This window comes from Macrotis lagotis, chromosome 2 (genome assembly GCF_037893015.1).
Source record: "Macrotis lagotis isolate mMagLag1 chromosome 2, bilby.v1.9.chrom.fasta, whole genome shotgun sequence".
NCBI lineage: Eukaryota > Metazoa > Chordata > Mammalia > Peramelemorphia > Peramelidae > Macrotis > Macrotis lagotis.
In genome coordinates this window covers 79,005,298-79,021,343 of record NC_133659.1, presented here as the reverse complement: position 1 = coordinate 79,021,343, position 16,046 = coordinate 79,005,298, and the positions used below count along the sequence as shown (strand labels likewise).

Sequence of the window (16,046 nt, the reverse complement as noted above, 5' to 3'; positions counted from 1 at the left end):
AAAAAAAAATGTTGGTAGGAGAAATTTTATAATAATAATGATTTCTCTCTCCTCCCCCACTCCAGAAAAAAGCAATTGGTTGAGTGAATGGATCGAGGAAGATCATAGATTTGGGGCTGGAAGGGACCTTAGAGATCATTGAATCCAACCTCCTCATTTTACAGATGAGGAAACTGAGGCCCAGAGAAGGTAAGTGACTTGCCCAAGGTCACACAGGTAGTAAGTTGCAGAGCTGGGATTTAGACCCAGGTCCTCCAATTCCAAAATCTAGTCCTTTCCACTAGAACTTCTTGCTTTACTTTTTGCTGGGGGGAGCGGGGAACCCAAGCTCCTTCCCTATTTCCCAGCCTAGGCTGATAGATTGTGGCATGTGCAGGCAGATGCTGTAGGACACCGGCTTATCCAGACCCTTTCCAAATTGGTCTTTCATGCAGCTGATGGTGACTCTTCTTGACCTGCATCTGTTTGTTTCTGATGGCACTTAATTTTGAGAGGTTTTTCTCCTCTTAGAAAAATAAAATTTGAAGTTCATGTTATAAGTAATACTGGCACAAAGGAAAAGTCCTGTTCCTAGGATTTGATTCCATTTAATTAGAAGGTGTAAGGCTATGTATCCTTCTTTTTTCCCTATAAAAAAATGACCATATCATCCTAGGCCAATGTGCAAATTTTTTTCCGTAGTCCAGAATATCCCAGAAAGTTCCTTATATATATATATATATACATTTATATATATATATAATATGTTTATGTATATATATATACACACATACACAAAAATGTATATATATTTCTATATGTAGATAACTTTGCATTCCAGTCACAAGTCAGTCAAGGAGGAACACTGTCATAGTAATTCATTCCTTTCATGTCTAATTGATCTTGGCATTCCCCAAGGTATCTTGCGCAATGCCATACATATAGCAGATGCTCAATAAATATTGGCTGAATAGATGAAGGTTCACTAATACTGGATGGTAGTGAAAGTCCTTTTGCCAACCTCCTCAGTCCCATTCCCTGCTTTGGCAAACCGCAAGATGTGCCAGCACCCCTTTCAGAGGGTGATTTTGCTGTGTCTATTGCTCCAGCAGCCTCTCTTTGCTGTCCTGGGCAGGGTCAAGCTAGTTCGACTTCGCAGCTTCACCTGTTCATCCATGGTGTTTTTTTTCCGTAGGATGAAGTCAAAGTTCACCTGACTATTCATTGCATAAAAGACATTTGCAGTATCTGGAATGACTAATTCTGGAAAAGAGAAGAAATAGAAAGAAGTAAGCATAAACTTTAGGCTGGTATTGACTTCAGAGTCATTTTGAGCCCTCAACTCTTTAATCCCCTCTAACCCTTCCACCCCAAAATTCTATCAATTCAAAGCCTTGTGATGCTACATGATAGTTCTTTAATCCATCTCCTTCATTCCATGCACTGTCACTCAGAGCATTGCAATGGCCTCTCTAATTCATCTTCCTACTTCAAGTCTCTCCTCATTCCAATTCATCCTTTTACAATCTACAGAGCTTTCAAACTAAAGTATTGACCACATCAAACCCCTGCTCCAAATTTTTCAACAGTTATCTATTTCCTCTAGAAAAAAAATACAAACTCTTCAATTTGGCATTTAAAGACCTTCCTTCACAGTCTTACTCCAGTCTAGCCTACCTTTCTAAACATTTTTCATATTTCCCTTCATGCACAATCTTTTCCAGTAAAAATAAACTTGACTTCTCTAAGCTGAGGAATCTCAATCTTCTGCTCCCAATCTTTCATACAGGAAGCTTACCTATTAGAATTCTTAGCTTCCTTCAAGACTCATCCCACTTAGAGGAATCTGATTCTGCCTATCTTCCTCCTCACATTAGACTTTATTTTCCCATTTGCGTGCATCCCCCATCTCCCCAAAAAAATGTAGGACTGGATTTTGTCACATTTTTTTCTTTTTAAGGCACCACTGCCTACCATAGAGCCTTGAACATAGAAATATTTGTTGAATTGAATTGGTATGTAAAAAACATAACCTGAGACATGGACCAATCTAGAAATCAAAACCCAGAATGGATGGCTCCAATCTGCTCAATCCTGACTCAAAGTCAAATATAATTTTCTACATTAAATCATTAATTAAATGACCTCTTAGGTCCCTTTTAGCTCTAGATCCTATGAGCTAAACAAACTTGTATAGAATCATTGACACCACCACTCCCATCATAGAGATGAAGAAAACTTGGGTCCAGAAGGGTAACTTGTTAAATAATGGCAGTCAAGGCTATAATCCAGATGTATTAATTTTTCCTGTACTGTCTTTCCTCCCCAAAGATGAGGAGTCCAGAGTGAAAAAAAAATAATTTTGTCAACACACCTAAATCAATCAATTAAAAATGGAATTGGATCCACATGTTCAAATATCCCATGAAGTGAAGCAAAAATCAACAACTATTTCATTACGGTCAGTGTTCTACATAGTATTATGGATAGTTAATAAAAAAAAAAGCCAGGCCTAGCTCAAAGACTCCCAGTCTTGACTTTGTAATATATAATGAATGGTTTGTGCCAATTTCCTCTATGAATATAATGAAATTCTCATTACAAGATTAATTTTCATGCACATTAATTTTGAAGTGTCTAGGACTTAGGGGTATAATTGTTCCAAACAGGAAAAAAATGCAACTATAATCACAGTTCTGGATGGCATGGAATTGATTAGTAATAGTGACTGTGAGATCAGTGTTGTTTTGAGTGATCTACTCTTCTATATTTAGTTTAAGGGAAAAAACTGGACTATAAGTCCAGTTTTTATTGGTTTTCTCATCTGTAAAGCAGTGTAGCACAATGAAATTAGTTCTCAAATATTTAGGATCCCTTTACACTCTTAAAAATTATTGAGGATATACCCCCTGAGATTTTGTGTATGTAGGTCCTATCAATATTTAGTTTAATTAGAAATTAAATTATATTAGCTCTATTCTTAAAATTGTCTTCACCTCACAAATTCACTGAAAGAGTCTCAAGGACCTTAGGGATTCCCATGCCAGACTTTACTAGATGTTCCCTGAGGGTACTCTTACTCTGATTATTTAGGTGTGGCACTGAATTCTAATAGAAAAAGTTCCTATGGTTTTATCATGAATTTACTTTCATTTCCTAAAGCAAGTGAGTAATAAATTAAAAAGTATAAACAATGGTTTTCTGGGAGCTAGGAAGAAGCGAGATATGGGAAATCTGGGAGATATAAAAACAAAAGAATTAAATAAAAATCTTTAACCCCCCCCCAAAATCCTGTTAGGTATATCTATGGTCAGCTTCCCAGAATGACCATCTCAAAATTGTAAGGAACCCTAGAGAACATTTCTGATGTGTAATAGCCCAGATAAAGATTCATTTGAGTAGGGAGCATCCCAATCCACTGAAGGGTTTCATCTGAGCACACTTTCTTTGGGATGTGAGAAAAGAAAAATTCAAAGTTCAAATGTTAAGAGTGGGAGTCACTCATTAGTATTGGTATTGTTAGTGGAGCTGTGAACTCATCCAACCTTTCTGGAGAGAAATTTGGAATTATGCCCAAAGGGCATGCCCTTTGATCCAGCAACACCACCACTAGGTCTATACCCTGAAGAAATTATGAAAAAGGGTAAAAACATCACTTGTACAAAAATAATCATAGCAGCCCTGTTTGTGGTGGCAAAGAAATGGAAACTGAGTGAGTATCCTTCAATTGGGGAATGGCTTAGCAAACTGTGGTATATGTATGTCTTGGAACACTATTGTTCTATTAGAAACCAGGAGGGACAGGAATTCAGGGAAGCCTGGAAGAAATGATTTGCATGAACTGATGCTGAGTGAGATGAGCAGAACCAGAAGAACACTGTACACTCTGACAGCAACATGGGGGTGATGATCAACCTTAATGGACTTGCTCATTCCATCAGTGCAACAATCAGGCACAATTTTGGGCTGCGATGTAGATACCATCTATGTCCAGAGAAAAAATTGTGGAGTTTGAACAAAGGTCAAAGGCTATTACCTTTAATTTTAAAAAAAGTTATTTTATTATGTAATTTTGCTATCTCTTATACTTTATTTTTCTTCCTTAAGAATATGATTTCTCTCTCATCACATTCAACTTAGATCAACATATACCATGGAAACAATGTAAAGACTAACAGACTGCCTTCTGCAGGGGGGAGGGAAGCGAGATTAGGGGAAAAATTATAAAATTCAAAATAAGCAAAATCTTTCTTAAAAAAAGAGTGGGAGTAACTGCTACCCAATAATCAATCACAAATGAAGATAAAGTTTTTCTCTGAAATTATCATATTAGACAAAAAAAAAGAAAATTTCATTTGCAAACCTTCATTCAGTTTGCAGTCAACTTTTCAAGAAAACATTGCTTAGGTAAAGAGAGTTCACCAGAGGAGGAAATGAGCCTTTGGTAAACTGAGGCAAGTTTGTAGAAACAGTCAGAACTCTGAAAATCCTCCAAGGTTCTTGAGAAAAGTCATTTTTTTCAATTCCATGAAAGATGACACTCTGTTCCCTATTCTTAGCTCTAGAGTAGGGCTAATTAATATAAAATATAAATATTAGAATGTTCCAGTCTATTTTAATTTACTGTATCCATTCATTTTATCCCAAATTTGAAGAGAAGTGGAAAGCAGCAAAACACTCCTGGGTGACCAAGGTTGGTCTCAGTCTCACTTTCCATGAAGTCAGAGGTTGACTTGAGCATCTCCAAGATCCCCTCCAAAGCTAACACTTGGTATACTTGAGTTCCCATGATTGAAGGGGTCCTTCATGAGTTGTGTTGCCTCACCTTTGTCCTCCGAGATGACCTGGACAAGCTCATAATCCTCTGCCGGGTCCGAGTCGAGGTTGTGTTTCAGCATGGCTCTCTGGATGACAGCTGGAGTTTTATCCTGGCTCGTCAACTAGAAAGAAAAGCAGTTTGAACAAATATTCAGGTCTATGTTTCATGAAAGCTGCGCCCTTTATGGCCCCTCACTATGGTACTCCAAGATCTCCCAAGCTTGGTTCATCAGTGAATCACTCAATCAACACTGGTTAGGTGCCCATGTGCACTGGCACTGTGCCTGGGGCTGTGATTTTCCAAAGGCAATGAAACTACTCCAGGATCCCCCCTCCCCTGATCTAGAACCCACACAGAACACATTATTGGGGGAGATGGGGGGCATGGTCAGACTGAGAAAGTTTTGCTGAGAGAGGACAGAGTCCTCTTTGGAGTCCTCTGGACTCTGGCCTGAGCACTCCCACAGACAGACCAAGTGACCTTTGGTAAGATGACAAGGCTCAGTTTTCTCCCTGAAAATGAGAATAACACACTGGTGCTCTCTGCTTCACTGGGCTGTTCTCAGGCTCAAACTCCATACAAATATAAGGTACATCTTTATATAAAATGCCTACTATAGGGCAGCTAGGTGGTGCAATGGATAGAGTACTGGCCTTGGAGTCAGGAGGGCAGGAGTTTAAATCCAGCCTCAGACACTTGCCACTTACTAGCTATAGTGATCTTGGCTAAGTCACTTAGCCCTGATTGCCTTGCATCCAGGACCAACTCCAGTCGTCCTGATTCATATCTGGCCACTGGACCCAGATGGCTCCAGAGAAGAAAGTGAGGCTGGTGACTTAGCACAGCGCCCCCCCCCCCCAATCCAATTCACGTACTTGTCATGGCATCACCTCCCTGATGTCCTGGTCTTCTTAGAAAATGAAAGACAAAACTAGTTAGTGCCTACTGTAGACTAGGCACTTGGTGAACGACTTTATAAACATTATCTCACTCGACCTTCCCAATAACCTTGAGAGGTGGTTATGATTCTCCCTATTTTACTATTGAGAAAACTGAGGCAAACAGTTTAGGTGACCTGCCGGAGGTCCCACAGTGAGAGACTGGGCATGGATTTGAACTCAGGTCTTCCTGAGACTGCAAAGAGCTCCCACCACCGCAAACTGAGCCGCATAACCAGTTTCATCGTCAAACATGCTGCCATGGGCACGGAGCCAGCTGTAACTGTGCTCAGAGCAGTGACCAAAGCGACTAAGACATGACTTAATGGACCTTTACAGAGTCAAATTTCTCCATGGTGTGTAGCCAGGCCCACTCTGGGCAGAGTGCCATGCCTGGCACTAGAAGGGAAGGATGACTTCACAGTCCCAGGGCATTGCTCCTCTCTCTTAGTCTGCTGGTGGAACAGGGGCCCTGTCCCTTTGAAAGGCCCCACTCACTAACTTGTAAATCTGGAAAATGCCAGCCTTGCCTGGCAATAGGGCTGTGGCTACATCTGGGATATCAGAGATGAGGCTGACTTTTTGTAGTCTCCACCCTGCTTTAGAAGCCCCACTCTCCCTCTGGACCATACGCTCTCTCTTCCGTGAGCATCGTGATCCATATAGTACAGCTTTAGAGCAAGAATATTTCATACTGTTTTCCTGAGTTTGAGTCATTTTCAACACAACAAATGAGACCATTTTCAGCAGAGGGAATATTAGATCACATTGATTCCATCTGTGCTAGAATAACAGTCATTGGAGTGTTCGCTTCCTGCTCCTTACAAGCAAGTGACCCATCCGTCTGCTGTCGCAGCAAGGGGTTTTATTTTTGTTTGCTGCTCTCTGTTCAGGGAAATCCATGAATCTGATGTTACTGGCACAGCAGGAAACACATTTTTTCCTGCACTTTAAAGGTTTCTCAGTTTCGTTCCTATCCTAAGACATAACTGATGTTGAATAAAATTCTGAAACTCAATTTATTAAAATCGGACTTTTGAAAAAGAAATAGCAATGACCTTGATCCTCTTCCCATCCCTGTGACAATTGTGATATGATTTGCAAGGGGATAAAAGGCGCAGGTCCTGAGTCTGAAAGAGGAATATCTGCTTCCTGACGGCCTAAAGGAAATGTTCCCACATGTGGAGCAGCCAGGCTGAGCTACCTGCACAGAGCCAAGCGTGGCAGACGTGGCAGGTGTGCCACAGATTCAGTGAGTTGCCCAATGCAAATTTCTTATCTGAGAAGCCCAAGAGATCTTCAGTTTCTTTACCAAAGAATCTATAACCTCTGACTTCCCTTGACCTATTCAACAGGGACTTACTCTTTTGTGGAACAACTTACGAATGGATTATGAGTTCCAAATCTGCTTTTCTTTAGAAGCAGAAATGATTTTTTTTCCCAGAAACAATGCTTTACAGAGTGAGCAGGCTCTCAGGCCCACCTACAATAGCCTATTTAATTCACAATGTATTCAATGTATGTATATATGTATATAACTATACTAAGCATGTATCTGACTTTAAACTTCAAGGGAAACTGTTTCTGGGGAGTAAACTGTTTTCTCCTCCCTTCCACTTTTCTTCCAATACTCTGAAGTTTCAAGCTATTGGAGGTGGTTCCTATGGTGATGAAGGAGGGAGTCTGGGGTGGGGGGGGGGGAGCGATGGGGGCTGGGATTCTGATGAGGGAGGGGAAAGGAACCAAGTCAGGGTAGAGCTCCGGAGGACACTTTACTGCTTCATTCTTATCAGCCTCTTTTCTTTTCTTTCCAAGGCTCAAGAAATTAAATTGCCACTTTGCCCTCCCACAGATTTTCTCTTTCTCTACTCACTTTAGAAAAGATCTTTTAGACCTTTATAGAGAATTTTTATGGAATTTTAATGCAAGTAACAATAGGAGAACAGACAAGAAGTCAAATGATGACTTTCTAAGCACCAGATTCCCTTTTTTTTTTTCATTTGGATTCTGTAGGAAAGATGTCAGAGATAGAGAAGTAGGATTGATTTCCTGATCCCTTTGTCTGCTAATACCCCCCCTCAAAATTCAGAGTGTGTGTCTGTGTGTCTCACATACACACATCCATCTGCAAGCCTACACACAAAGTCAGCTGGAACACTCATTCACATGGTGAAAGGTCTAAAACATTTACCATGATGCTTTTATACATGTTCCCATTGTTGTCTTCTATACTGATCCGGATTATACAGGTGTCTTCATTCTGTTGATTGTAAACTGGAGACAGCACTGTCGAGGTAATGGAGGTGACTGAGATGGAGCGCTTGTGGTTTTTCGGATTGTTGTTGGTGACCGGAGGGGAGGAGAGGGGGTTGATGACAGAAGACAACCCTGAGGAAGTTGTGTCCATAGAATGGATAGAGGAGCAAGATGAGGAGGATTCAGAGAGCTAAAATAGGGGAAAAAAAGGAAAATGAGAATCTTGAGCAGTTTTTTTACTATTCTCAAGAAAGAGAATAGACATAGCAAAGTCCACCACTATTTTGCCCATTACATCTTATATCCCATATAAACATAATATATATGTGTGTGTGTGTGTGTAAATATAAACACACACACATATATATATATATATACACATATATATGTCAACAGACTATATGGATCAAGCTATATATATATATATATATATATATATATACATACATAGAGAGAGAGAGAGAGAGAGAGAGAGAGAGAGAGAGAGAGAGAGAGATCCTTTTCTGGTAGAGGAAACCCAGGTTTTAGAAGGAATTTTAGCATGATTCTTGGACTGATTATTTCATCTCTGTGAATTCTGAGCTGCCATCATGATGATGATGAGAGGCAGAATTCATTTCTGGGCTTTCCAGAGAAGGACCAGCAGATGGCAGCAAAGACGAGAAAATAGATGCTCACAGCACCAAGAAAGGTATCTTAAAACCATTTAGTTCAAACCTCTCTCTATATATAACCAGTTGTTTACTAATTACCTCAAACTTCTGCAACTCCACATTATTTCAAGTCTTAAATGACTGGTTTTCCTATCTCACATACATTCACGAAAGCATTCTGCACATAGCCAATAATGATATTTTCTCCTTTAAAAACAGAACCTCATAATGTCATTAAAATATGATTACATTAAGACAATGATAACTCACCTCTTATAGAACTCTGAGCTTGATATAAGAAAATCTGCATTGAAATCACAATTCTGACAGACATGTGATCTTAAGTCACAACTTTCTCTTGGACTCAGTTTCCTTATTTGTAAAATGCAAATACTTGTCATTATTCTTGGAACTGTTGAGGGAGAGTGCTTTTATAAATGTAAAGCACTATATAAAATGTTGACTTTCTATACTCCAGTTGCTGTTATACTAGAATACAAGCTCCTTCAGGGTAGAGGACAGTTCATTTTTGTCTCTGTATCCTCAAAAACTAAAACTTAGATAATGTAAATAAATAGCTAGTAATGTGTGTTTCTCCTAAAATTCTACTCATCAAGATTGTGAACTATGATCTCAAAGTATAACCAGAATCATGGACTGGAGTCGAACCAAAGATTTTACTGCAATAAGTAAGACCTGGGCAGGAACTAGGCGAGGGGGGGGGGGATGTTTGAATAATGAGAGATCAGCACAGAGGAGGTCATGTCACACACTGAAGGGAGAACAGATCAGGGAATGGCAGCTTTTTTTTTTTCCAGCTGAGATATCATGCCTCTTTTAACCCCTACACCCCCCACCCCTGCTGGGGACCCAGATAATGCTGAAATTCACTTAGTACTTATTTAATAATGCAGAAAGTTTAACAAGGTGTTGCCTTATATAGTGCCCCAGGGTCATCAATCACTCTGAATATTAATTCTCATTATGTAGGATTATATTTTGCTATAGGCACAATCATAATGACTCTGAGATAATTTAGAAATAATTTTAAATGACTGACAATATTAATCAGTTTCTTTTTTTATTATTATTTACATTTTTCTAAAAACAACAAAAAATGTACAATGGGCTCAAAAAATTTTCTTTAGCTTTAAGTTATTTTAGTTCTAGTTGAAACCCCTCTATGATTTGATAGACAAGTGAAATTTACTATATCCCCCCCATGAGTTTTTAACAGCATTTCTACTTAAATGGGACAGCTTTTTCAATAAATTCTATTGCTTTATTTGTTTAAGAAAATTTCAGCATGTTGGATAAGAGTCACTGATTGGGTAGTTCTATCCCAGTAATACTGTATTACTTCCTGGAATATTCTTAGGTTTGTTTTTTTTTAATCCAAAGTCACTGAGATAGTCTACTCCAGAGTGATTTGTGGTTGTTAATATCAATATTAAAAGTACTTTAATACTGATTATCTAATTTGATCCTCACAATTCCCCATCTTACAGAAGAAGAAACTGAGGTAGGCAAAGGTTATATGACTTATCTATGGTCACATATTAGGTAAGGCTGGATTTGAATTCAACTCTTCCTGATTCCAGATTCAGGGACTCTATCCACTATGCCATCTAGCTGCCTTAGAAGTGACCATTCATTCTCTGAAACTATCTCCATTGCTCCATTATAATGACCTTGGAATGGTTTTTAAGAGTTACTTAATCTTGAATTGCTATAATATACTCCATATTCTCAATAAATTGGGCTGGCTTTAGCCACAATATTGATTTCCTGTGATACATCAAGATCTGTGATTATGCTGGGAAAGTCTTTCCTCCATTAACAACTATAGTTGAAACTCTTATAAGATTTGATAGACAAGCTTGAAGTGTTAGAAGCAAAAAAATCCATCATTTTAAAGCTATCTTGGTAGCAAATTGCTCTGAATTTAGACTTGTCCCTTAAGTTTTTCCAGCTTAGTTGGACCTACCATAGTTCACACCTCATTGGTGTAACTTTAGAAAATTCAAAGTGACTTCTACAGCATGAGGGGGCATTGAAGTGGGGCTTTAGTAGAGAACTGGACTAGTCTCCTTTAACAAACATAATCCTGGCTATGGCAAATAGGAACCACGGAGTCCTTTCTAATCCACATGTGAATTTGATAGTAAGTCTGTTTGTAAATTTCCTTCTGGACAGTAATCTTTGCAAATTCTAGTGTTGTCAAACTGTGGTCAGACTGGCTGGGTTGTAACTAAAGTATGAATAATCCATCAGTTTTCCCATCAGAGAGCAATGTAAATTGTTGATGTTAACTATGCCTCCTTCATTTTCTTCATAGTCATTCTTCCTATTGTAGCTTCTGAGTGATGTACAGACCATTTTGTTATTAACACTCTTTGCTCTATACTGATATAAGTACACTGAGCATATGTGAAATGAACAGTTCATTATAAATAAATATAAAGTGATTGAACACATCAGTCATTTCTCTGGCAGAGGAAAAAACAATGCAGTCAAGCAACTGTTCTACAACTTAGAGAAGTCTCAGATAACTGCTGGGATGCTCTAAGAGTTTAAGTGACTTTCCCATGGTCACAAGGTGTCAATGTGCTGAAGATGGGGCTTGAACTCAAGTTTACCAATTCAGGTGAGTCCTTGATCTCTTAAGAAATACTGGCTCCCAGATATAGTTAGATATAGACACACTTAGGCATAAATATAAACATAGATCTTCATAGGACTGCTGCTGTAGCAAGAAGTTTGACATCGATTGTTTTTCATTCTAATTTCTTGACTATATGACTATCCGACCTTCTTTCACAGCCAAACACACTTTTTATTTTATTACTTAAGGACAATTCAATGGATATTTATAATCTGTCCTAGTCCTTTATTCCTTACGTCTTATATTGACACATATAAATGGAATATATATTCAAAAACAAGACGATTTTGATTATTTTAAATTGTTTATAAAGCCATGTCTTGGTGTCTCCAAATTCTCTACATAAAACAAAAGGCAAATGAGATGTGCTCCCGAAGTCATCCTTACAGCTAAGTAGTTTTCAGTTAAAATGATTCCAGAATTAGAGAAGGAAGAATCTCGCTGTCCTTGTTTTACACCCGCAGTTCTAGTTTCACAATCTTCTCCCTCACTCATAAGACACCAGAATGTATCACTTTTATCAGTCATGTGATAGGCCTCACTATAGATCACAATCAAAGGTTACATCTTGAAATCTACAAGACGTTCAGCCCCTATAAAAAGGAGGCCAAAGGAAACAATAACTCGCGTCTGTGCAAAACTTGGACTGTTTAGTTTTTACAACAATACCGAGAGGGCAAACAAGACATGGTTTATTATTCATATTTTAGAAACAAAAGGCAGCACGACTTATAAGACAGAGAGCTAACTTTGGAGTCAGGAAGATCTGAGGTCCGATCTAGCTTCTGATATGTTCTGGTTTTGTGACCCTAAGCAAAGTGCTCTAGGTAACTCTACGAGACTCAAAGGAACAGGAAGGGGTAGTTCATCTAGAAATTCCCCAAACCAATGAAATCCCAGACCTGGTCCCTACCCTACTCTGGAGTTGGGGCAAGTAAGACCCAGAAAGACATATAGCTAATTAGGGTCAGAGCAGGGATCAGATTCCAAAGCTTTCCTATTGTTCATCACTCCTTATCTTCCTTTTTTTTCTTTTTCTTACCTTGTTCACTTTCCTATAAGTTCATTTTCATGTTTAGGATTTACTAAGCTTAAGAGTTGATTTAGTGTTAGACAAAAACATAACACATGAACTTTTAACTTTTTTTCTTTTCAACCTTCCAGTTCTGTGAATCCCTTCCTTTTCTGCTCTTCCTCCCATTTTTTCTAGTTTCTGTTGGTTGTGCCTTCCTTCTTTGTTACTGATCACAGCCAATTGGTTCTCAAACCACTAAATGATCTTTCTTAGTGTTATTGCCTTTGGGCAACCTCCAAAGACTATGACAGTTGACCATCACAACTTCTGATAACTGCCTTCAACAAAACTGCTTTCCTATTACAAAAGCCTATATATTTAAACTAGATCTTAGATGCCTGGATCATGTTTAGCTCTTATTAGACTACTCATTGCCTAGTAAGTTCCAAACCCTTATTAGAAATTCAACAAATGAACTTCAAATTTATAAACAAATTAATAAATAGAAGATTCAGAATGAACATGTAAGTGTGAATTACAAAATGTATTTGATAGTATGTTCCATGAAGGCAGGAAGGACATTTTCCCCTTCCTTGTGCTCATCATAATACCTCTTGGGATTATTTATATAGTATGTACTGAATGAGTATGCCCCAAACAGTGGCTGAATGAATGAATGAATGAATGCCAATAGTTTTCTTGGGGGAAAAAACTCCAGATAAAAGGGTCAAGAATCAAATGTTCTTGTGTCCAAAGCAGAATATGGAGGGGGAATTAGGGAAGGCTACATGAAGATGAGAATGGTTTTAAGTGGCAGAAATGAGGAGAGAAAACATTCCAGATCATGTGAATGAAAAAAGGTGGAATAATAATGGGGGAGAGCTAGCAACTCTATTTTGGAAAGCTAGTGAGTTCCTGAGCAAGTAAATAATGTGATCAGATTTACAAATTAGCAAGATTATTTTAGCAATTCTGGATTAAATAGTTTGGTAGATGGTGGGAACTGGAAGAAGGAAAACCCTGCATGCAGAGGAGTCAGGTTAGAGGTTCAGACTTCATTGATGTACTGAAGTAGAGTAAACAATATGAGTGAAGCTGTTGAACAGATAGAATCTATAGGACTTGGCAGTTATAGAGATGTGGATGTTGAGGAAGAATGAAGAGTCAAAGTTAATTTTAAGGTTTTAAGTCTAGGTGCCTGGGAAGACAATGGAATCATCAATAAATTAGAGAGAAGCTCAATGAAGAAAAGAAGCAGGTTTGAGAAACAGCTGGATGAAATCTGAGATAGGCATTTCCAAATTAAAGACTATGATCCTGCCAGAGTCATGGAACCAAAACTATTGAAGAAATAAATGCATTATTCTGCTTTTATTTACTTAAATAAAACTTTTTCTTTTATTGTCTTATGACTGTGAGGGAAAGAGACAACAACTAGCAAGAATATAAGGGTATGAAACTCAGGTAATCCCGAGTGGGACAAGAGTCCAAAACTTTAAGCCAAGTAAGAAAGATGAAGTTCAGAGATTTTAGAGATTAATGTATGCAAAGTAGACAAAATAATGTTGCATTCAGGGCCAACTGTAATTCAAGTCAGGAAAAATTACTAAGGGAAAATTTATTATATCAAGTGGTAAAAGTAAGTTACAACAAACTTTTCATTGTTCTTCCTGGAGATACCAAATTTCCCATAGTCCTTTGGAATAGAAATGTCAAATCTATCCACAGTGCTTTGCAGTAATTCCAAACTTCTAGAAATATAACATAATAACAGGTCTAGGATCAATAGATCTGTACTATTAATTCTATTTATATTTTAACTACAAGATATCATCTCCCAATCAACCAACTGTAGAAGTGGAGAGAGTCAATGAATGCCACTAGGGCCAGTTGGATGAAAAACACATCAGTAAGACTCTATCTAGATTGCTGGAGGCAACACTATAGATTGTAATAATATAGGTCTGACTAGTTCAACAGTCAGAGAAATGATTATGCAATGATTAGCTCTTTTGATGTTATTTCATAGCATTGTCCAGGTATCAAACAAAAACAGAAAGAGCTTCTGCAAGAAGTGGTGGGTTACACTTTGCTCAAGGCCTCCAAGACCCAGATAGATGTAAGGAATGTCAGGTCAGTATGGGCAGAACTAAATAATACCTGGAGATTTTTCCAACTCTGAGATGGTCTTCAGGATTGTTTTTGTTCCGTCATAGTGATTCTATGTGACCCTGTATGGGATTTTCTTGGCAAGGATACTGTAGTGCTTTCCTTACCCAGTGGATTAGTGACTTGTCTAGGGTCACAGAGCTAGTAGGAGGTAAAATTTGGACTCAGGTATTCCTGATTCCAGGCCCAAGTATCCACTGAGTTACTTTGCTACCTCTAATGTGAGAAGAGAATCAAATTACACACTTGGAAGGAACATCGGGTCTCCTAGTTCCAACCTCTATCCTAATAACAAAGCCTGTCTACATTATCCCTGACAAGCGGCAAGCTAGCCTCCAATTTTAAACCTAGACACATGGTGCTAAGTATTCCTTCCTCGAGATCTTCAATAATAGGTTGAATGATCATCTGTTGAGGATTTTAAGGTAGAATTCACATTTTTTCCTGTGAGTTCCCTCCAACTCTTTCTTTTTTTCTATATAATAAGCCCGATTTTATTCAGTTCACTCTATGTAGCAACAGAAAAAGAGAACCAAGGTATGAATGTAATCTGAACTCCTTAGACACCCTCATAAGTACAAGGGTATGTGAAGATCTGAAATTTGTAATATGATGCTTCAATTTCTGACCAATCTGTGTTTCTTTTTCTCCCAGCAAAACCCCTCCTAAACATTTCCTAAAGTAATTCATGTTAAAGGTCACTATTCAGTGCCTTTAGCCAAACACTTGTGGCAACATTTCCAAGATAATATAACCAAATATAGGCTGACTTCAGATTTATTACTTTAAGGAGAGGTTTACATAGACTTCACTATGAGTTAAAATGGGCCCTTCTCTGCTTTCACCTCTTCTTCAGAGAGCACTCTTTCCCTGGTGCTTTTGAAATGTTTAGGTTTTGCGGAGTAGTGGAATTGACAAGACGCCCCTCTTCTAGCCAATGCCACATCTGGGTGGGAACGGGGAGAGGGCAGGTACCTTTTTCTGAGGCTCATCTGGTGTGTCCACAGGTGTGATACAGCCCTCCTCGGCTTCTGAGTGGTTTGACTCACACGAGGACACACTGACTGAGTCCATACTTTCTCCAGAGCTCCCACTGGGAGTGGATTTAGGCTGTTCTTTGGTGGGTGTGTTGCTGTTGATCACATCTGAGCCCAAAAATAGGCTGCATGAAAAAAGAAAAAGAAGAAAGAAAATATTGGGATTAATACTGTTACAAAGATGAAACCCAATTGTGAGTAAATAGGATTTGGTTCCTTGGATCTTAGGTCCCTGATGTTGTCTTGATCTTGTGTGGTCTGATACTCTTGGTGTATGAAAGGATTTATTGTAGAGTCTATCCAAAAAAAAAATCACATAATCTCCTAGCTCAGAGAAAGAGTAGATTTGGTGTCTTCCAGATGTATAGTTTTCAAGTTTTTCAAGCCAGGGCCCTCTTCAGAAGGACTTTTGTCCTTATATACCACTTTCCCTATCTACTTCCCACTGTTAGATAAACATTGTCAGAATAAATGGGAAGAATACCATTGCTCTGGATGAAATAGCTAAGAGGGCA

The 16,046-nt window shown here is 38.5% G+C and overlaps 1 protein-coding gene across 2 annotated transcripts in view; it reads right to left on the bottom strand.

Moving 5' to 3' along the window:
- Nucleotides 1-434: 434 nt before the first annotated feature.
- RGL1 (ral guanine nucleotide dissociation stimulator like 1) overlaps nucleotides 435-16,046 on the bottom strand; it is a 226,789-nt gene continuing 211,177 nt past the window's right edge. For both annotated transcript variants that reach the window (XM_074222215.1, XM_074222216.1), the window contains 4 exons: nucleotides 15,470-15,656; nucleotides 7,928-8,182; nucleotides 4,805-4,919; nucleotides 435-1,242 (listed from right to left, as the gene is read on the bottom strand). In XM_074222215.1, coding sequence (XP_074078316.1) covers nucleotides 1,055-1,242; nucleotides 4,805-4,919; nucleotides 7,928-8,182; nucleotides 15,470-15,656 — 745 coding nt within the window. In that variant the 3' untranslated portion in view covers nucleotides 435-1,054. The remainder of the gene's footprint in view (nucleotides 1,243-4,804; nucleotides 4,920-7,927; nucleotides 8,183-15,469; nucleotides 15,657-16,046) is intronic.